The following is a 21,136-nucleotide window of genomic DNA, read 5'->3' on the forward strand; positions in this document are numbered from 1 at the left end:
GTGCGTCTAGCAGGCCCCGCCCGCCGTCCAGCCCCGCCCCGTGCGCCTACCAGGCCCCGCCCCCCGCCCAGCCCCGCCCTCCGCCCAGCCCCGCCCCGACTGGCACCCGAGGGTCGCGGCCACGCCCTCGTCCTGCGTTCCCTGCGGACCTCCGGCGCCCCGGCTCCCTCCAGGTAGGGAAGGAAGTAGGCCCGGCGCAGCCCTAGATGCCCACGCAGCCTCCGGAGCGTTCTCCAGAACGAAGCCCGCGGCGAGGGCTCCTGCTGACAGGACCTGCTGTCCCGAGGAGGGCCGACCCCCGGCGGGGCCCCCTTGCCTGAGGCGTCGCCAGCGCTTGCTTGTTCTGTGGGCTTTTTTGAGACAGGGTCTTGCCCTGTTGTCCAGGCTGGAGTTCCAGGGGTGATCTCAGCTCACTGCAACCCCTGCCTCCCGAGCTCAAACCACCCTCCCACCTCAGCTGGGACCAAGGCGTGCAACGCCACGCCCTGCTAATTTGCTGTTGTATTTTTTGTAAAGATGGGGTCTCATGTGCTGCTCAGGTTGGTCTCGAACTCGTGGACTTAAGCAATCCACCTGCCTCTGCCTCCCAAAGCACCTGATACTTCAACTCACCCAGTTCCATAAGGTTGTCCTCTGAGGGGTGCAGATGATCCAGATCTCTGAGCAGATGAGGGCAGAGAGCAGGAGCCCGAACACGGCTCTGCTGAGCTGTGCAGTAGGTGGAGGGTACGCAGATGGGTCCTGGTAGTCACAGAGAAAACCTGTGAGCTGGATTTGTCCTGGTGATGAGGCTCTGGAGCAGCAAGCAGTTGCATGGAGTCATCCCTGTCCTCCTTAACTGTCAGGCCTCCATGTGCAGGCCCGGACCCAGAAAGTCTGCAGTCCTGCCTGCCTCGCTGTAATGTGAATATAGGTATTGATCGACTTACGACCTATGCAACTTACGACCATTCAACTTTCCGACCACAATCGTCAACTTTCCGACCACAATCGCTAGCCACGACTGCTCCGCGTCTGGCAGCGCAAACATTGCCCAGCTGTGCGTACGACAGTGCGGACCAGCTTCCGGCAGCACTACCATCTCCGCGTGCACCATTTCAACTGTTATCCCAGACTTGGTACAGCAATTGGTGCTTTGTGTCTTGGATATTTTTCATCAAACCCCTCCCAATAAACGTCTTTTTTTCTTTTTTTTTTTTTTTTTGAGACAGAGTTTCGCTCTTGTTATCCAGGCTGGAGTGCAATGGCGCGATCTCGGCTCACCGCAACCTCCGCCTCTTGGGTTCAGGCAATTCTCCTGCCTCAGCCTCCTGAGTAGCTGGGATTACAGGCACGTGCCACCATGCCCAGCTAATTTTTTGTAGTTTTAGTAGAGACGGGGTTTCACCATGTTGACCAGGATGGTCTCGATCTCTTGACCTCGTGATCCACCCGCCTCGGCCTCCCACAGTGCTGGGATTACAGGCTTGAGCCACCGCGCCCGGCTCCAATAAACTTCTTATACATTTCGGAGCAATGGACCCAAACATCGAACGATTTGCAAGGATTGAATGGATGGCGCACGATGTGTTTCGTCCGTATCGTGAAATTTATGAAGAAACAAAGAGACGTACAATTCAGACAAAGCTCACCATGTTTATGAAAAAACGAACTCCAATAACCCCAACTGCTGTCTCAGATGACGACATCAACAATCTGCAGCCAAGCACCAGCGGCCAATAAAATGTTTCGTACATGTTTATATATTTTGATATGTTTTGCAATTGGGAAAATGTTTCCTAGGCCGGGCGCGGTGGCTCAAGCCTGTAATCCCAGCACTTTGGGAGGCCGAGGCGGGTGGATCACGAGGTCAAGAGATCGAGACCATCCTGGTCAACATGGTGAAACCCCGTCTCTACTAAAAATACAAAAAAATTAGCTGGGCATGGTGGTGTAATCCCAGCTACTCAGGAGGCTGAGGCAGGAGAATTGCCTGAACCCAGGAGGCGGAGGTTGCGGTGAGCCGAGATCGCGCCATTGCACTCCAGCCTGGGTAACATGAGTGAAACTCCGTCGCAAAAAAAAAAAAAAAAAAAAAAAAAAGAAAAGAAAATGTTTCCTATGGTATTTTTTACACCTGTATTTTGTATTTTTGTATGCACCTGTATTTTGTATGTTTTGCAAATATTAAACCAGTTGTACTGGTAATGCAGTGTTTTACTTAAACCTTACGAATGTAAAAATAAAATGGTGTAGAGATGATACAAATGGCATAAAATGAACAAAGAAAATTATATAACAATAATGAAAGAAAATTATGATAAAATGACTTAAAGATTTTTACATTTCACAGTACTATACATATAGCCTACTCAACTTACGACCAAATCGTGTTACGACCGGTCTGTCCGAACCAATCGTGGTCGTAAGTCGAACGCTAGCTGTAGTCATCACCTCACCGCTCAACTACTCTTACCCCACCCGCCATTGTAACTGAACTTCCGGTAATGTATACTCCCTGCCCCCACCTCACCACCATAACTGACCTTACTCTGTAACTTTCCACTGCCCACCCCAAACCTATGAAACCGACTCCTGTGCCACCGCCCTTTGCTGATGCCCTTTTCGGTGTCAGCCCACCTGCACCCAGATGAATAAACAGCCATGTTGCCCACACAAAGCTTGTTTGGGGGTCTCTTCATTCAGGGCACACATTTTGACATTAACCACATCCCCAAGGGCCACCCGCCTTCTTCCCAGGTGAATCACCCATGCAAAACTCTTCCAAGTCAGCCACGCATTTTGCTTTTGGACTACTACCCTGGAAAGGAGACGTCCACCTGGCCCTTCTTACCCGGCTGGCTCTTGCTCTGCAAGTCAGTGTGGGAGTTTCCCAGTTGTCAAGTGTGACTGTTAAAATTACACATTCAGGCCGGGCATGGTGGCTCTCACCTGTAATCCCAGCACTTTGGGAGGCCGAGACAGGTGGATCATTTGAGGTCAGGAGTTCAAAACCAGTCTGGCCAACATGGTGAAACCCCATCTCTAAAAAAAGAAAAAAAAATTAACACATTCAGGGCCAGGCACACTGGCTTGCGCCTGTAATGCCAGTACTTTGGGAGGCTGAGATGGGTGAATCACGAGGTCAGGAATTTGAGACCATGCTGGCTAACATGGTGAAACCCCTCTCTACTAAAAATACAAAAAATTAGCCAGGTGTGGTGGCATGCACCTGTGGTCCCAGCTACTCCGTCGGCTGAGGCAGGAGAATCACTTGAACCCAACCTGGGAGGTGGAGGTTGCAGTGAGCCGAGATCTTGCCACTGCACTCCAGCCTGGGCAACAGAGAGAGACTCTGTCTCAAAAAAAAAATTACACACTTGGGAACTGGAAAGACAACCACAGATGAGGTCTGTGGACCCCCTTACCACCTAAGCACCACACGCCCTCCCTCCTACCAGCAGGCCAGTGGCATCTTGGACCCCTGGGATTAAGAATGATTCAGAACCCGTAAAGATTACCACCCATGTCATCCCCTGAAATAACTTCATTTTTCCGGCCAGGCACAGTGGCTCACTCCCGTAATTATAGCACTTTGGGTGGCTGAGGCTGGTGGATTGCCTGAGGTCAGGAGTTCGAGACCAGCTTGGCCAACATGGTGAAACTCTGTCCCTACTAACAATACAAAAATTAGCTGGACGTGATGGTGGGCACCTGTAATCCCAGCTATTTGGGAGGCTGAGGTGAAAGAATGGCTTGAACCTGGGAGGCAGAGGTTGCCATGAGCTGAGATCGGGCTACTGCACTCCAGCCTGGGCAATAAGAGCAAAACTCTGTCTCAAAAAATAATAATAATTGTAAGGTCCAGCCCTTCAGCGTTCTGTGATCCCCTCCCGGCTGGCACGGAGACGAGAAATTGTATAAATAAAAGACAGAAGACTCAAGAGATAGAGGAAAAGAGAGTTTGGGCCCAAGGGTCCACAAATCGCAGAGACCAGCAGTGGCCCCGAATGCCGCGACGCTCTCACTTTTATTGAGTTGCAAATCTGGGGGCAGTGAAGGTAGGGCGTAGGTAGGGCGTGGCCTTAGTGGTCGGTGACTGGGGACAGGGCAAAATAGGGCGTGGCGCACAGGTGGGGGCTCAGGAACTAGCCGAGATGAGGTAAGGAACATAATGTGTCAGCAGCACTTTTCCATACTTGTTAAGAAAGAACAAAGACATTAGTATTTATGTTACTCTTACTGATTATCTTTTCTAAGAAAAAAGGAACCAGGTACACACACGGAATGTGACCACTGAAGCACAGCACCACATAGAGACAAGTAAGCTCCCATTGTCTGTGGGCCTCCCTGACAGCTGTCAGGCCATACCATAAGAGCTTGGAGAATCGGAGTTTCCTCCTATCTCCTCCGGGACGTCTCCTTCCCTAGCTGGCTAAACAGCGGGCGCTTTCCCCATGCTGGCGCTGTGGCACAGCCAAGGTGCCCTCCAGCAGCCCTTATGCGGGTGTGACAGAGGGTTTAGAGCATCTTGCCTCAGTGTCATTCATTTCACAATGTCACCCCAGGTTTGCATTTCCTACCTGTGTGTCATTAGTAAAAGAATTAAGATCACCTGTGAATAACTAAACTAGTAACTACTAGGGTTATATTTCTAGTTACTTCTTCATGATTTCTATGGAAATAGGCTGAGGCTTTTGGTTCCTGCCTTGGCACTTATGGGGTCTTCTCCCTACAAATAACTGATTCTTTTTTCCCAGGGCACAGTCACCCCTAGCAAACCCCACAGATACCCTCGAAGAATGCTTGGAGGAAAACATGGCACATGCTGGTATCAGTGTTGTGGGGCCTTCCCCCAGCATCTCAGCCCCTCTTCCAGCGAGGACGCCAGTCTGTGGATTGGTTTCACCTGGAAGGTGGGAGAGGCCACCCGTCCCTCATGATGACCAAGTTCTTTCCAGGTTCTGTTAATGCCCTGCTCAAGGCAATGCCTTGAGACCCAACAGCTCCTGTTATGTTTGTGTCTCCTGAAATTCATATGCGAAAGCTGTAATCCCTAATATGGCCGCATTTGGAGATGAGACCTCTAAAGAAGTACTTAAGGTTAAAGGAAGTCACAAGGGTGGGGTCCTGCTCAGACAGGACAGGCATCCTTATGGTAAGAGACACCAGAGAGCTCCCTCTCCCAGCTGGTCATGTCGGCAAATGTGAGGCCGTGTTTCCAACCCAGGGAAGAGCCCTGTACAGCACCGGACACCGCCAGCACCTCGATCTTGGACTTCCAGTCTCCAGAACTCGGAGACATTTTTGCTAAGCACCCCCACCCCCAGTCTGTGGTACTGGGACAACAGCCTGATATGGTTTGGATGTGTAACCCCACCCAAATCTCATGTTGAATTGTAATCACGAGTGCTGGGGGAGGGGCTGGTGATTGGCTAGGGGGGCAGATTTCCCCCTTGCTGTTCTTGTGAAGGTGAGTGAGCTCTCAGGAGACCTGTTTGTTGAAAAGTGTGGCACCTTCCCCCTTCGCTCACTCTCTCTCCTGCTCTGCAAGACATGCCTGCTTCCCCTCCGCGTTCTGCCATGACGTAAGTTTCCTGAGGCCTCCCAGCCAAGCTTTCTGTACAGCCTACGGAACTGTGAGTCAATTAAACCTCATTTCTTTATAAATTACACAGTCTCAGGTCGTTCTTTACAGCAGTGCAAGAATGGGCTAAGACAGAGCCAAAGCAGCTCCCTCCAGCAGCTTCCAAAGGGCAAGTGCAGCAGCAATCCTGGGCCAACCGTCCCGCCGGAGCACAGCCAGCACCCTTAGAACGACTGCAGCATTCTCACACATGCCTTCCTTGGAATCGACTTCTGATGCTGCAACATGGCAGAGCCCAGCACTGGCCACTGAGCTTCCTGAGCGACCACCAAGGTAAGGCACGGGGTCTTCCCCAGGTCCTCTCCCATGGTTGGAGAGCGGTGTGCCCCCAAGCTCCACACACCACTCTCCAACCACTGCACACCCCTTCAAAATTCAGCTTTATACACTTGACTCTGGGAACGACACACATGTTACACGTTTCCCAAAATGATGCTGCTATGGCTGGGCCATGTCTCCACCCAAATCTCATCTTGAATGTAGCTCCCGTAATTCCCACGTTGTGGGAGGGACCGGTGGGAGATAACTGAATCATTGGGGTGGTTCCCACATACTGTTCTCATGGTAGTAGTCTCACAATCTGATGGTTTTATCAGAGGAAACCCCTTTCACTTGGAGCTCTCATTCTCTTGTCTGCCGCCATGCAAGATGTGCCCTTCACCTCCTGCCACAATTGTGCCTCCTCCCCCAGCGTTATGGAACTGTGGGTCCATTAAACCTCTTTTCCTGCCCAGCACAGTGGCTCACACCTGTATTCCCCACACTCTGAGAGGCTGAGGTGGGCGGATCTGCTGAGGTCAGGAGTTCAAGAGCAGCCTGGCCAACATGGTGAAACCTCATCTCTACTAAAAATACAAAAATTCGCTGGGTGTGGTGGTGCATGCCTGTATTCCAAGCTACTTGGGAGGCTGAGGCAGGAGAATCGCTTGAACCTGGGAGGCAGAGGTTGCAGTGAGCCGAGATTGCACCATTGCACTCCAGCCTGGGTGACAGAGCAAGACTTCATCCCCAAAATAAAAAGAAAAAAAAACTTTTTTAAACCCTCTTTTTCTTTATAAATTACCTAGTCTTGGGTATGTCTTCATCAGCAGCGTGAAAACGGGCTAATACACATGCACTTTCAAGTATTTGTTCCAAAAAATACTTTTATTTATTAAACAATATATCCATAATCTATGACATGATCCAAAAATACAGATATACATCTTTACATTATTTAATAAAAAGATTTACAATATTATCTTTCCTTTACAAAGAGAACACAGATAATAATTCCTCGAAAATAAAATCTAACATTCCTGTTAAAGCTGCGTCATCTTTTTGGATGAAATGTGGTTAAGAGTGAACGCCATAAAATACATACAGAGGAAAAAAGAAACTTCAGTAAAATCTCTCCTGAACGGGAACATTTTCTTATGCTTCCCCTGGCTTAAAATTCCTCTCAGCACAGGTAGTGAAGGCCATCACTGCTCACTAAAAATTTAGGAAAACCTTAAGTCTTCAATGTCCATGATAAACATCCCTCACTGCTTTTTTAATTCTAAACCACGAAGACCTAACCTAGGACAGGAGTTCAAGAGCAGCCTTGGCTTTGTGGCCACGTGGGAAGCCGCTCTAGGCCAGTGTTATTGCTCAAGGCAGCCCCAGCCAGGGCTCCCGAGGGTGGGACAGGAGGCCAAGTGTGGCAGGGCTGCCAGACAGAGGACGAGCTGGCCGCTGTCCCCATCCGTCCTGGGAAATGCTCCCACCACCACCCGTCTACACAGCTGCTTCTCGTCGCTCCAGGCAGACTGCAAAAACCCAGCCCCCATGGCCCTGGCCAACAGTGGTCTCATGTCCAGCTGCCCAGGGGTCCCGCCCAGCTTGAGATAAGCAGCCTGCTCAGGTGGCCACGCAGGCCTCCGCTCGGCATCCACGTCCCCGGCTGCGGCACCTGGGGCACATTCACAGATGGGGAGGGCTGTTTCCCCAGCCCCTGGTTCAGCGCAGCCTGCCTTCCCCTACAGGAAAGCTAGAGGATTTCCTCAGATCGCTGACTGATAACAGCAGCCCTGGAAACAAGGAAAATGGGCAGAGTGCTCCTTCCCACGGAGGTCCGTCGCACAGCCACAGAGGACCCACACCTTCAGCTCAGATGAAGCTGCCAGGGTGACCCACGGGGTCCAGCCCAGACACCCTCAATCCATGAGATGGGACTGGAGCTGGGCAGCTGTGGAGAGGGGTCTGGTCCCTGAATCACCCCCAGGGAGAAGGGGGCCAGGCCTTCTGGAGCAAGGCGTGGATGGTGCAAATGTGTGGCACCTGTGTCCCTGCAGGGCTGGGGCCAGGCCAGGGGCCATGACCTTCTTTTCTGGCCAAACAGCCACTCCTGAGTGTGTGTCTCCCACAGGCAGGCACGGCATCAGCCACAGAGCACTCAGGGTTCAGTCAGGGCCCAAACTACAACCCACGGAATTGTCCCATTCTGCTCCTGTTTCTGTGTTTCTTCCAAAACCCTATGCATATTATTTTGGTGATATTGTAAGTGGCAAAAATAACACTAAAAACACGTAAGCACAGAAACTTAAAGAAAAGGCCAAAATTCAGTGCCTGGGATGGTGCACAGTGGCAGGCAGGACCACATCATCACGTGTTAGACAAAAGCTTCCCACACAGAAGAAAGCCAGTCACCTTTCCTGGGAAGGCAGAGAGACCTCAGGAAGCCAGGAGGCTAAAAGCCCGCACCAACCAGCCCAGCTCCTTCCAGGGGGAGCCATGGTGTGAACAGCTCAAAGGTGGAGCGCAAATATCAAATTCACTTTTGAAAAATTGCCAGGCACTGTTTTAGCACAAACTCCCTGCACTTACCTATCTCTCTTCACAAAAATGATAAAAGAGAGAAGAAAATTATGCACAATGTATTCTCCATGATCATTAAATATCTGTGTTAGCAGGGCACAGTGGCTCACACCTGTGACTCCAGCACTTTGGGAGGGGGGCTGAGACGGATGGATCACTTCAGGTGAGGAGTTCGAGATCAGGCTGGCCAACATGGTGAAGCCCCATTTCTCCTAAAAATACAAAAATTGACCAGACAGAGTAGCTCACACCTGTAATCCCAGCACTTTGGGAGGCTGAGGCGGGTAGATCACGAGGTCAAGAGATGGAGACCATCCTGGCCAGCATGGTCTCTACTAAAACTACAAAAATTAGCTGGGTGTGGTGGCACATGCCTGTAGTCCCAGCTACCTGGGAGGCTGAGACAGGAGAATTGCTTGAACCCAGGAGATGGAGGCTACAGTGAGCCGAGATCACACCACTGCACTCCAGCCTGGTGACAGAGCAAGACTCCGTCTCAAAAAACAAAACAAAACAAAAAACGCCCAACTCCAGCTGAGTGTGGTGGCTCACGCCTGTAATCCCAACACTCTGGGAGGCTGACACAGGCGGATCACTTGAGCCCAGGAGTTTAAGACCAGCCTGGCCAACATGGTGAAAGCCCATCTCCACCAAAAACACAAAAATTAGCTGGGCCTGATGGTGCATGCCTGTCATCCCAGCTACTCGGGAGGCTGATGTGGGAGGATCACTTGAGCCCGGAAGGCGGAGGGTGCAGTGAGCTGAGATTGCACCTGCACTCCAGCCTGGGCAACAAAGTGAGACTCCGTCCCCAGGAGAAAAAAAACAACGAAAACCACACACCTCGTTTCACAGCCATGGCTGAGGTGTGAAGTGGTGTGGCTGGCCCTCTCCCACCCTTTTCCTTCTGAGCTGCAGGAAGGCGGTGGCTCAGAGGGAGCCCTTCAGGCCCAGAAGCTGATGGGACGAGAAGCAGCAGCATGGACCGTGGCCTGCACCTGCATCCAGAAGGTCCACTCCCACCCGCTGCCCCACACCCTCGCCGGCTCCCAGAAAGGACAGGCGGCCCAGAAACATCGGTTTGGCTCAAGAACCGCAGTACAGGAATGTGTCGCCACCCCAACCAGGAATGTTCCAGGGTGTTCTTGTTTTCATTCACTGACCACCAGCTTCTCGTGGGGAGGGCCCCGTCTGAGACACGGAGCTTCACAAGTTCCTCTCCTTAGTAAAACATTAAAAACAGGAGGAAAAGGGCCGGGTGTGGTGGCTCACGCCTGCAATCCCAGCACTTTGGAGGCTGAGGCAGGCAGATCACAAGGTCAAGAGATCATGACCATCCTGGCCAATGTGGTGAAACCCCATCTCTACTAAAAATATAAAAATTAGGCGCGGTGGTGCGTGCCTGTAGTCCCAGGTATTCAGGAGGCTGAGGCGGCAGGACGCTTGAGCTCAGGAGTTCTGGGCTGCAGCGCGCTATGCCGATCGGGTATCCGCACTAAGTTCGGCATCAATATGGTGGGTGACCTCCCGGGAGCCACCAGGTTGCCTAAGGAGGGGTGAACTGGCCCAGGTCAGAAACGGAGCAGGTCAAAACTCCCGTGCTGATCAGTAGTGGGATCGTGCCGGTGAAGAGCCACCGCACTCCAGCCTGGGCAACACAGCGAGACTCCGTCTCAAAAAAAAAAAAAGTTGAAAAAAATATATAAAAATTAGCAGGGCGTGGTGGCGCATGCCTGTAATCCCATCTACTCAGGAGGCTGAGGCAGGAGAATCGATTGAACCCAGGAGGTGGAGGTTGCGGTGAGCCGAGATCGTGCCACAGCGCTCCAGCCAGGCGACACAGTGAGATTCTGCCACAAAAAAAGAAAACCAGGAGGAAAAGATACAGACGTAGCCATCAGAAGGAAGTGAGGTATCATTCATAATGACTCCCCACTATGAAGAAAACCAGACTTTTCTTAAACTGGGAACCTCACGCCTCAGTTTTCCCTCAAGTTTCTTTCCGTGGTGTGAGGGCAGAAACAGGCTTCCCTGCATTCCGGGGGAATCCCCTCCTTCCTCTAAACACACAGGACAGGATTTCCGAGAGCCTGCGACGCTCCTGGGAACCACACACTAGTGGCAGCATCGCCAACGTGCCACAACAGAGCAAATACGCACGGCCTTCCCCGCTACCACTGAAAAGGTGGCTCCAAATCAGCTTGGTAAGCACTGACTCAACAAAAAGCACACACGTTTCCTAGCTTCATTCCAGAACTGCTATTGTGGCACAATAAATTCACAACAAATTCACATCAGAGTCCCCTTGGACGGGAGCTGCGGGCCTGGGAACGCACAGCACGAGCAGGGACATCCGTGGTTCGTCAGCTCCAGCAGGCGGGACTCACTTCACAGACACACAGACCCATGATCTTCATGCTATTACGATAATTTCATCTTCACAGTAAAAACGTCACGAATTCCCAGAGAAACGGAACATCAGCCCAGCTGTTGTGCAGTGTCTTGTGGGTGCTGGTCACAGAACCCACCGCTAATCCAAGCTAATGAAGAGCCGTTTACTCCAGAGGTGAATCCCCCGAGGGAGGAGGACTGAAGTCCAAGCTAAAAAGGCAGGGCACAGTGAAGCGGAGGCCACTTCCTCTGGGGAAGAGCCCCCAGCCCTCCTGGGCCTGCCAGTGGTGCCCCAAACAGGAGCGCCCGGCGGCCAGATCCCACGTGGAGTGGAATGTGAGGAGGCACCCGGCCGCCGAAGCACTGGCCCCACGTGTGTCTCGGGCGGCCGTGCTCCAGGGGTGGTGGGGTGCGCGGAGCTCGGGCTGTACCAAACAGTCCTAGAAAACCACAGGAAGGCAATGCCAGGGCGGTGTGGACCAGGGGACGGCATCTCCCCTGCCTGCATGCCTGGCCTGGCTGCCTGAGCTCACGCGTGCCCGTCCACGGCCGGTCAGGCTCCCTGCTGATGCTCAGGGGAAGTCCCGTAAAAGCCACACTCGTGTCATGGCGGCGAGTCCCTGCAAGGTCACCCTTCTGTGCGAACAGGGCTTGGTGGGCTGTTTTAGGAAACATCCAGAATTTCAACTGGACGTTGAGTTACTAAATATCAACCAAACAAGGTAATTTTAAAATGAAGGGAAATATTGCAACACGAATGAAGGAATAGATTAACTTGCTCCTTGGACGTGGGCACGCAGCTGCTCCTACTTCTTCTTCCTCTTTTCCTGGACACACCGTGGACAGAACCTGTGACGAGAAAGGTGCAGTAAGGCCCTGGGCGCCATTTCCACCAGCGCACAGGGTGCCCGTACCCGCCTCCCCATCTCTCCCAGAGCGGCTAGAGGCCATGGGCGAGACAGCAGCAGGAGAGACACACGCCGAGTGGGGACGCAGCCCTCCTGCAGAAGGCGACAGATACGCATCGTGAGCAAAACCGATTTTACACCCCAGTGTTCCTCCTGGCCAGGTGGGTCCTTCTTCCCCGGCCGATGGCAGGGTTGGTGGTGCCCTCCATCTGGAGTCCAGCGCAGCTGTAGGTACCAAGCGCACGTGAGCGTGGCAGCCCCTCAGGTGCACAGTCAGCCAGCCCAGCACCCTGCACCAGCCCTGGAAGCTGCTGCCTCACAAGCGCTCCCTGGTGATTCTGGGCTGGGCAGGTTCTGAAGCCGCATACATGGGGGCTCCACAACAGAGGCCGCCGCTGGCCACTGGGGACGTTCCGGAGGTTCCCACTCTGGAAGCAGCCGGCTCACATGTGATGCAGCCATCAGCCCCCACCTGCCCAGGGCCCTCCGCCCTAACAGCCTCCAACCCCTTCTCGAAACCCTGGTGCATCGCGCCCCGGCCGCACGGTGTGGGGCACCGCGGTGCCATCTGTGCCCGTGGCAGGCCAGCCTGTGTCAGCACTGCGTGATGCCGTGAGCCGGGCCAGCCTGCAAGGCATGGCATCCTTTCCCTCTGCGTCCTCACACCGAACACCAAGGAGGACGGCCCTCACCGACCTGGGGCGAGTCTGCCGGAGGTTCAGACACACTGCCACGGTGACCGCTGAGGGTCACACAGAAGGACACGCTCTGATTTCATTTACAGAACATATATCCATGTTTAGATTTTTAGCACAGGCAAACAAAGCCAGGTTTTCATCTTTTTATTTATTTATTCATTTGAGACAGGGTCTTGCTCTGGCGCCCAGGCTGGAGTGCAGTGGTGCGATCTCAGCTCACTGAAGCCTTGGACTTCGGGGCTCACGCATCCTCCCACCTCATCCTCCCGGGTAGCTGGGACCACAGGCACCACCACCACGCCCAGCTAATTTTTGTATTTTTGGTAGAGCTGGGGTTTCCTGATGCTGCCCAGATGACACGGTTTTATTTAAGTGAATCTGAGGAACAACATGCAGAGTTGCCATTGCTGAGGGGAGGCAAGGGTCAGGAAGAGAAGCTGCTCCTGACACCCACGCCCTTCTCCGCCAGACAGTCGGGAGCACAGCCCCAGACCCACGCCCTGGCTTCGGGGCTCACGCCTGTGTATCTTTCCCAAATCTCCCTGGGGACAAGAACCTCTCATTTCTGATGTAGGAGGATCACCACCTCCCGCAGTCAGAAAGGCTGTTCTTCAGGAGGGGAATGTGAAAGTGAATATTACGCAACTCGGTAACTGCTGTCCCCGGGTGAGGAAGTCCCTCTGCTAGCTCGGACAGGCACAGCAGCAAAGGGGAGAAACAGCCACACCCAGAGCAGCCAGCCCGCCAGCCACACTCCTGGAGGCCACGGTGGGGCAGCCTACGTGGCTACCGGCCCTAAGCCTGACAAGATCCCGCAATCGAGCGCCCTCTCCCGGGGAGGCCGGCAGTACAACACCATGCAGCCTGGGAGAAAACAGAGTGAGAGTCCCACACTCACCATTTCCCTTTGGGTTTCGTGGTGAGGTCCACGCAGGCAAAGTGAAACCACTCAATTGGACACTGCAAAATAAAGGGAAAAGGCCCAGTCAACACACCTCGTGCTCTGTACGTGAATCCCAGGAGATGCCAACACCCACCAGCCCCGCCCCACGCAGGACTGCCCCACGGCGCGGACCCCACAGGCCACACTCACGTCTGGATTGTCACAGCCGATCATCTCCCCGTAGGAGACCTGGTGGCACAGGCAGTAGGTGGGTTCGTTGGGGTCCACGGGCATGTCTAGCACGTCGGACGGGTGCACGGACAGGATGGCGTCAGTGAACTCAGACCTGCGGGAGGGGGAGGCACCGCTGACGGCCATGGCGGGAAGTGAGACAGCACAGGCCCTTCTGCCTCTGGCTCAGGGTCCCCTCACCCCAGAGCTGCGAAGATGATTATTCCAAAGGGGATATCTATACTGAACTCTGAGCTACACATAACAAATAAGCTTGCTTCCATTTTTCTTATTATCCTTTAGAAATGAAAGCAATTCCCAGGGCCTGCCACTGAAGTCATGCACTGATTGAGCACAAACCTTATGGATGTTTCCTTCTTGGAGCGAACAATTTCAAAACCTCAATAACCCCTCCAACCGTGCAGTGTTCTTCCAAGAATGCACAGCAAGAAAATAATTAAGGAGATGAACAGACTGTCAGCTGAGGGTAGAAAGAACACTGCTACCCACAAAAATTCAGGAACAGCAGCAGCTGGCAGCAGAGGGGTGGAGACCTCACCCCCACCTATGTACCCAGGTGGGGACATGGGGGCACAGGGGGTACCCGAGAGGCTGTGAGGCGCAGCGCTCACCCACAGCACGGGGACTCTGGTCCCACTCTGGGGACCTCAGTCCCTCCCCCGAGATGGGACTCCCCCGGGGCCCTCTGGACTCACCTCCCTTCTGAGGCCATCCCTCCAAAGACCCCGGCCCCTTCGGGGACAAACACACGTCACCTCCGCCAGCAGATGGCTGACACTTGAAAGAAGCCTGCTTGCATCCCAACCCAGACTGACAGGTGTCAGAACGGCCCGCACAGAGTCAACAGCTCTCCCTTAACCGTGACCTCCTCCCACCAGAACAGCGTGCGTCCTACGCCCGGGCCCTCAACACCCCACTCAGGCACTCCTGCCCCAACACTCACAAAACCAGCAGCTCCCCACACACGCTCCGGACCACCCCCCACCCACCCAGCTGCCCACCTGGCGCAGGGCCCCTTCCGACCACATGCCATCCTTGTCACCCCTGTCCCCGCCAGCTCCCACGTGGGTTTCTACACAGCAGGCTGGTGGGTGTTTCCCCCCGGCCACACCTCCCGCCAAGCCTGCCACCTGCAGCACCACAGACCTCAGGGGAGACTTTCCCGTTTGAAAGGGAGGCACTTGGAGGAAACTGATTCTTTTGTATTTCAGTATTTTTCAAATAAACTTACAAGCTGCAGGTGGTATAAACAGTATATTCCCATTAGTACGGAGAGAAAAAATATCTTCCCTATGCCACACTCCAACCCAAGAATACCTAGCTGCTCTGTAACCACGGCAGGTTAGCTGCAGGAACGTGGCCGTGAGAAGGTAAACAGCCACAGTGAGGGACAGCCACGCAGCAGAAGTCCGGGTCCCAGAGGGAATCAACACTCAGCTTCTCCTTGAATGCCTGTCTAAAGCTTTTCCACGCCTTTGCAATTGCCTGTATGTACACACATACGCGCGCTTAGGCTCAGCACACAGCCAGCCTCCCCACTGCCCTCTGGCACGGGGCACCTGCCTGTCTGCCTTGCGGGTAATCTGCTCTTCTGCTCTCTGTCTGGGAACAGGTGGGGGTTTCTCTTTATAAATATGTATTATGAAATCCATAAATGCCACAAGTCCGCGTCCTGGTGCTGCCAACACTGTTGTCAAACAACCGTCTCAAGTAGCCTTCGGGTCTCTGCTCCGACAGCGCTCCGAGGGTCTACGTCTCAGCCACCTGCCAATTCCGGGCTGCCATCTGTGGCTTCTCCTCCATGGGGCTCCTGCGGTCTCTTTGCAGAGAGCAGGGAAGCACCCTCTGCAGCCAACAGTCCCCAAAGACTCCCTGTGGTGCCATCCTCTTCTGCACTGAGTCTCATTCTGTCTACAAAGCCCAACCCGACATCCCTACTGACTGAGCTGCCATGTGACCTACGTCTCAGCATCACTGGGTTCGAGGGTGCTCACCAGTGGGAGAGGGCTGGGGGCCTGAGGGGATGGCCCAAGCAAAGGCACCCCAGAAGCTGAGGCCAGCATAGAGGGTTCACTGGCCTCTCCAGTGGCACCTGAGGGAGCACCACGGTGCGTGGCCAGGGAGCACTGCTACTGGCCCTGAGGAAGGCTGCCAGGAGGCCATGGGGAGCCCTGTCCCCTGCACAGGCTGGGGCAACCCCAGTTGTCAGCGGCTGCTCCGTGACTCCCTCTGGCACCACTGCCGCAAGATGCACTCTCTGTGCTAATGCCGAGGTGTGGAGGGCACCCCTCACCAGGAGGCACCAGCGAACCCCTGTGCCCAGCCCGATGGCTTCCTGCCTGTCCAAACTCCAGGATTCCAGGCGCTACAGGTGACACCACCCTTTGTCCACACACACAGGTTCCATGTTGCCAGAGCAGGGCCACAGGGCAGCAGCAGTGCACGGGCAGCCGTAGGTCACGGGATCTCAGACGAGACTCGAAGTCTGTGCAGTCTGGGAACGCTGCCATTTCAGGAAGGGCCCGGCCACGCGGGGAACAGGCCTGGAGAGGGCAGGCCACAGGGACATGATGGCACACACTCCCGGGTCCCGAGCAGAGAACAAGACCTGGCTTGAAGTAGAACAGCCTGGCACCACAGCATGACCAAGAGGGGCGTGAAAACCCACTATGCCAACGGGGACAGGGACGTGTGCCACAGATTCCAGAGCCCAGGGACAGGTAGGCTCCCACACACAGCCAGGAGGATGTCCCTGGAGCCACACGGGAGCACACCCCCACCCTGGCAGGCCCAGGCTTTGGGTCCTCAGGACCCTCCGTCTGCCCACCACACTGCACTACCCTCCTGTCCCTCCTGAAGCTTCAGAGCTGGCCTCACCAGCCCGTCTCAACGTCTTGCAACGGGACAGCAGCAGCACTGACATCCAGGGGCACAGAGAAGGAAGAGACTCGCGCACAAGCCAGATCCAGCCCAGTGCCACGGGGGTCCCACACTTGTCGCCATCTGTGATCATCTTCTCATCTATCACTGCCACAACCTGCCCGGCAGGCAGTGCTGAGCTCCAGGCTCCACTGCTACGCAACAGCGCCATGGCTTCTGTCATGAGACCACGGGATCTTCCTGTGTTCATGCTGAGCTCCTGGCTCCGCACTGCCAGTCCACAGCCCCACGGCTTCTGTCATGAGGCCACGGGACCTTCCTGTGTTTGCACTGAGCTCCCGGCTCCGCACTGCCAGTCCACAGCCCCACGGCTTCTGTCATGAGGCCACAGGATCTTTCTCTGTTTGCGCTGAGCTCCCGGCTCCACACTGCCAGTCCACAGCCCCACGGCTTCTGTCATGAGGCCACGGGATCTTCCTGTGTTTGCGCTGAGCTCACGGGATCTTCCTGTGTTCACGCTGAGCCCTCGGCTCCCCACTGCCAGTCCACAGCCCCATGGCTTCTGTCATGAGGCCACGGGATCTTCCTGTGTTTGCACTGAGCTCCCGGCTCCCCACTGCCAGTCCACAGCCCCACGGCTTTGTCATGAGACCACGGGGATCTTCCTGTGTTTGCACTGAGCTCCCGGCTCCCCACTGCCAGTCCACAGCCCCACAGCTTCTGTCATGAGGCCACGGGATCTTCCTGTGTTTGCAGAGGTGCTCGTTGTTCCTGAGGTCTCAAGCAGGGCAGACCCCTCAAGAGGAAATCCTGACTCCTGCAGGGAGTTGGGATCTCCTTCACCACCGCGAGGACGCCGTGCCTGCATTCCTCAAACCTAGCACACTCCTGAGAAACAGCCCTGGGTGAGGAAGAGGCCAGCAGGAGACCTGCTCTCATGCAGAAAAGGCTCAGTCGGGATGGGGCCTTCAGGTTTGGAGCAGGAAGGAGCAGGAAGACTCAGAACGCTGTTGCCACTGAGTTAGAAAACACAAAACCCAGCAAGTCACAACACCACATTCTCAAAGATGTGGGGGAGCTGTGGAGCCACAAGCACTGGATGACCTGCAGTGTGGGGGTTGGGGGTCCACCTGTCTCATGCCCTGAGTGTGGCTGGGCTGCCCATTGGGCCACGCTGAGCCCACACAGCCATACATGGCAGCTGCATCCCCACAGACATTTACAGAGTCCAGAGGCTGCACAGAGCAACTAAAAGCAGAGGGAAAAATCCCCGCAGCCTCAGCATTCTCAAGGAAGGGTCTGCTCGGGCACCACCAGTCTCCTCTCCATACTTCAGCAATGGCAGAAGCCGTGGAGGCAGGAGGCAAGAGAGGAAATCCAAGCCCACCAAAGTGCAGACGGGCCCACGGGGCAGCCTTCCAGAGACGGCGATCCTCAGGCTCCCTGGGGCTCTCAGTCAAGAGCTCAGGGCCTTTGAGGGGCCAGGGTGGAGCTGAAGCTGAGACCCTGCCACACCCCCGCACCCCCTGCCCCATAGGCCTGGACGAAAACAGAGCGAACAAATCCTGGGGAGACTAGAAACCCCTTCTCCACGCTTCCTTTATAGCTAAGGTCAGACAGCTAATAATTAACCCTAAGACACATAAACCCAGCAGGAAAATATAAGCTGATTATTTTTTCCTTTAAGCTGGTTAGCAAGGAATGGTGGCGCAGGCCTGTGATCCCAGCAACCCAAGTGGCCCCCCCACCTCAGCCTCCCAAAGTGCTGAGATTACAGGCATAAGCCACATGGCCCAGCCCTACAGCCTCTTAAATGGGAAATGTATGAAAGGAAATTAAAACTAAATTAGGGCCGGGTACAGTGGCTCACACCTATAATCCCAGGTGAGACAGGCAGATCACTTGAGGCCAGGAGTTCGAGACCAGCCTGCATAACATGGTGAAACCCTGTCTCTACTAAAAATGCAAAATTAGCCAGTCATGGTGGCAAGCGCCTACATTCCCAGCTACTCAGGAGGCTGAGGCAGAGGATCGCTTGACCTGGGGAGGCAGAGCTTGCAGTGAGCCGAGATTGTGCCATTGCACTCCAGCCTGGGCAACAGAGCCAGAACTGTCTCAAAAATAAATAAATAAAGTAACAGAAACAAACTGAAGTACAGATAGAAAAACGCTGACAGAAAATAAGCAGAGCCTCAGTGACCTGTGAGAAAACCTAAGCTAATGAACACACGTGCAACTGGAGTCTCAGGGAGAGGAGAAACAAGAGCACAAAAGTATTTGAAGAACTGCCTAAAAATTTTCCAGATTTGATGCAAAGTATAAGCCAACATTTAGTTCAAAGACACTCAACAAGTTCCACGCAATATATACACACAAAATCACATCGAGACACATTTAACCAAACTGTTAAGAGCCTGTGACAATGAGAAATCTTAGAAGCAAAAAAAAGAGAAAATATCACCAAAAATAACAATCACTAATGCACCATTGGAATCAATGAAAGACAGAAGAAAATGAGAGAATATCTCTAGTGATAAAACAAAAAAGGTCAACCTAAAACTCTATATGCAACAAAATAAAAGCATTTCCAGAGAAACAAAAACTTAGAGAATTCACCACCATCACTGTACATGTACCATAAAAAACGTTAGAAAGTTCTTCAGACAGAGCAGTAATGACAACAGATAGAAATCTGCATCCACATAAAGAAATACACATAAGCAGAATATGTATGAAGAAAAATTTTTTTAAAGAAAGAAAATAATATTAAGAAATGAAGGCGGGTGGACGCAGCGGCTCACACCTGGAATCCCAGCACTCTGGGAAGCCGAGGCGGGCGGATGGCGAGGTCAAGAGGTCGAGACCATCCTGGCCAACAAGGTGAAACCCCGTCTCTAAAAAAAAACAAAGAAAGAAAAAGAAAAAGAAATGAAGGCTGGGCGTGGTGGCTCACACCTGTAATCTCAGCACTTCAGGAGGTTGAAGCAGGCGGATCACGAGGTCAGGAGTTTGAGACCAGTCTGGCCAACATAGTGAAACCCTGTCTCTACTAAAAATACAAAAATTAGCTGGGTGTGGTGGTGGGCACCTGTAATCCCAGCTACTCAGGAAGCTGAAGGAGAATCACTTGAACCCAGAAGGCAGAGGTTGCAGTGAGCCAAGATTGCACCATTGCACTCTAGCCTGGGCGGCAGAGCAAGACTATGTCTCAAAAAAAAAAAAAAAAAAAAAAAAAAAAATTCTAGGCCAGGTGCGGTGACCTCACACCTGTAATCCCAGTATGATGGGAGGCTGAAGTGGGTGGATCACCTGAGGTCGGGAGTTCAAGACCAGCCTGGCCAACATGGCAAAACCCCATCTCTACTAAAAATACAAAAAAATTAGGCAGGCATGGTGCTGCATTTCCTGTAATCCCAGCTACTTGGGAGGCTGAGGCAAGAGAATTTGCTTGAGCCTGGAAGGTGGAGGTTGCAGTGAGTCAAGATCATGCCACTGCACTCCAGCCTGCAAAACAGAGCAAGGCTCCGTCTCACAAAAAAAAAAAAAAATAAAAAATAAAAATTATATTCCAGCACTTTGGGAGGCCAATGTGGGTGGATCACTTGAGCTTAGAAGTTCAAGACCAGCCGGGCAACATGGTGAAACTCCATCTCTACCAAAAATACAAAAAATTAGGCATGGTGGCATGTACCTGTGGTCCCAGCTACTAGGGAGGCCGAAGTGGGAGGATCACTTGAGTCCTGGAAGTGGAGGCTGCGATGAGCCAAGATCATGCTACTGCCTGAGTGATGAGTGAGACCTCATCTCAAACAAAAAGAAAAAAAATTCTAAAATACTTTAGATAGGTAAACAAAATAAAAATTAAAAACATAATGTATAAAAATTAGACCAAATAACAAAAAAGAAAAGCAGCAAAAAAGAAAAAGAAAAAAAAATTAGATCAAAATTTGTGGAATGCAACAAAAATAGTAATTAGAACAAGGCAGGCATAAAAATCAATTAACCAAGCTATTTACACCTTAAAAAGCTAGAAAAGTATAGGCAAAGTAAACCTGAGTAGATGAAAAGAAATGCAATGGAAAATGAAAACAATAAAAATAATGAAACTAAAACTTAGTTCTCTAAAAAGATCAAGGTGGGTAGACACTGTGTCTCATACCTGTAATCTCAACACACGGGGAGGTTGAGGCGGGCAGACTGCCTGAGCCCATTTGTTTGAGACCAGCCTAAGCTACATGACAAAACCCTGTCTCTACAAAAATACACAAAAAATTAGCCAGGCATAATGGCGCACGCCTGTGGTCCCAGCTACTTGGCAGGCTGAGGTGGGAGACCTGCTCGAGCTCGGCAGGTGGAGGCTGCAGTGAGCCCGTGCACACCACTGCACTCCAGCCTGGGTGACAGAGTGAGACCCTGTCTCAAAAAAAAAAAAAGGATCGGCCGGGCGCGGTGGCTCACGCCTGTAATCCCAGCACTTTGGGAGGCCGAGGCGGGTGGATCACAAGGTCAAGAGATCGAGACCATCCTGGTCAACATGGTGAAACCCCATCTCTACTAAAAATACAAAAAATTAGCTGGGCATGGTGGTGCGTGCCTGTAATCCCAGCTACTCGGGAGGCTGAGGCAGGAGAATTGCCTGAACCCAGGAGGCGGAGGTTGC

General features: G+C 53.1%; 1 protein-coding gene across 5 annotated transcripts in view; it reads right to left on the minus strand.

The window, feature by feature from the left end:
- The window catches only part of ING5 (inhibitor of growth family member 5), a 39,545-nt gene that overhangs the window by 6,953 nt on the left and 11,456 nt on the right, over positions 1-21,136 (minus strand). Inside the window, exons 6-8 of one of the 5 annotated variants that reach the window (XR_004265686.1) lie at positions 15,591-17,492; positions 14,433-14,443; positions 2,820-2,825 (exon numbers count right to left, since the gene is read on the minus strand). Coding sequence is in view for 3 of the 5 variants with exons in the window: in XM_032269570.1 (XP_032125461.1) it covers positions 11,662-11,704; positions 13,360-13,421; positions 13,555-13,690 (241 nt within the window). In the remaining 2 variants the exon portion in view is untranslated. Of the gene's footprint in view, positions 1-2,819; positions 2,826-10,695; positions 11,705-12,592; positions 12,840-13,359; positions 13,422-13,554; positions 17,493-21,136 lie in introns of those variants that run through there. The other 4 variants (XM_032269570.1, XM_032269571.1, XR_004265685.1 and 1 more) reach the window with 4 other exon arrangements.

Source organism: Sapajus apella, unplaced genomic scaffold, assembly GCF_009761245.1.
Source record: "Sapajus apella isolate SASKATOON/1434 unplaced genomic scaffold, GSC_monkey_1.0 scaffold194, whole genome shotgun sequence".
NCBI lineage: Eukaryota > Metazoa > Chordata > Mammalia > Primates > Cebidae > Sapajus > Sapajus apella.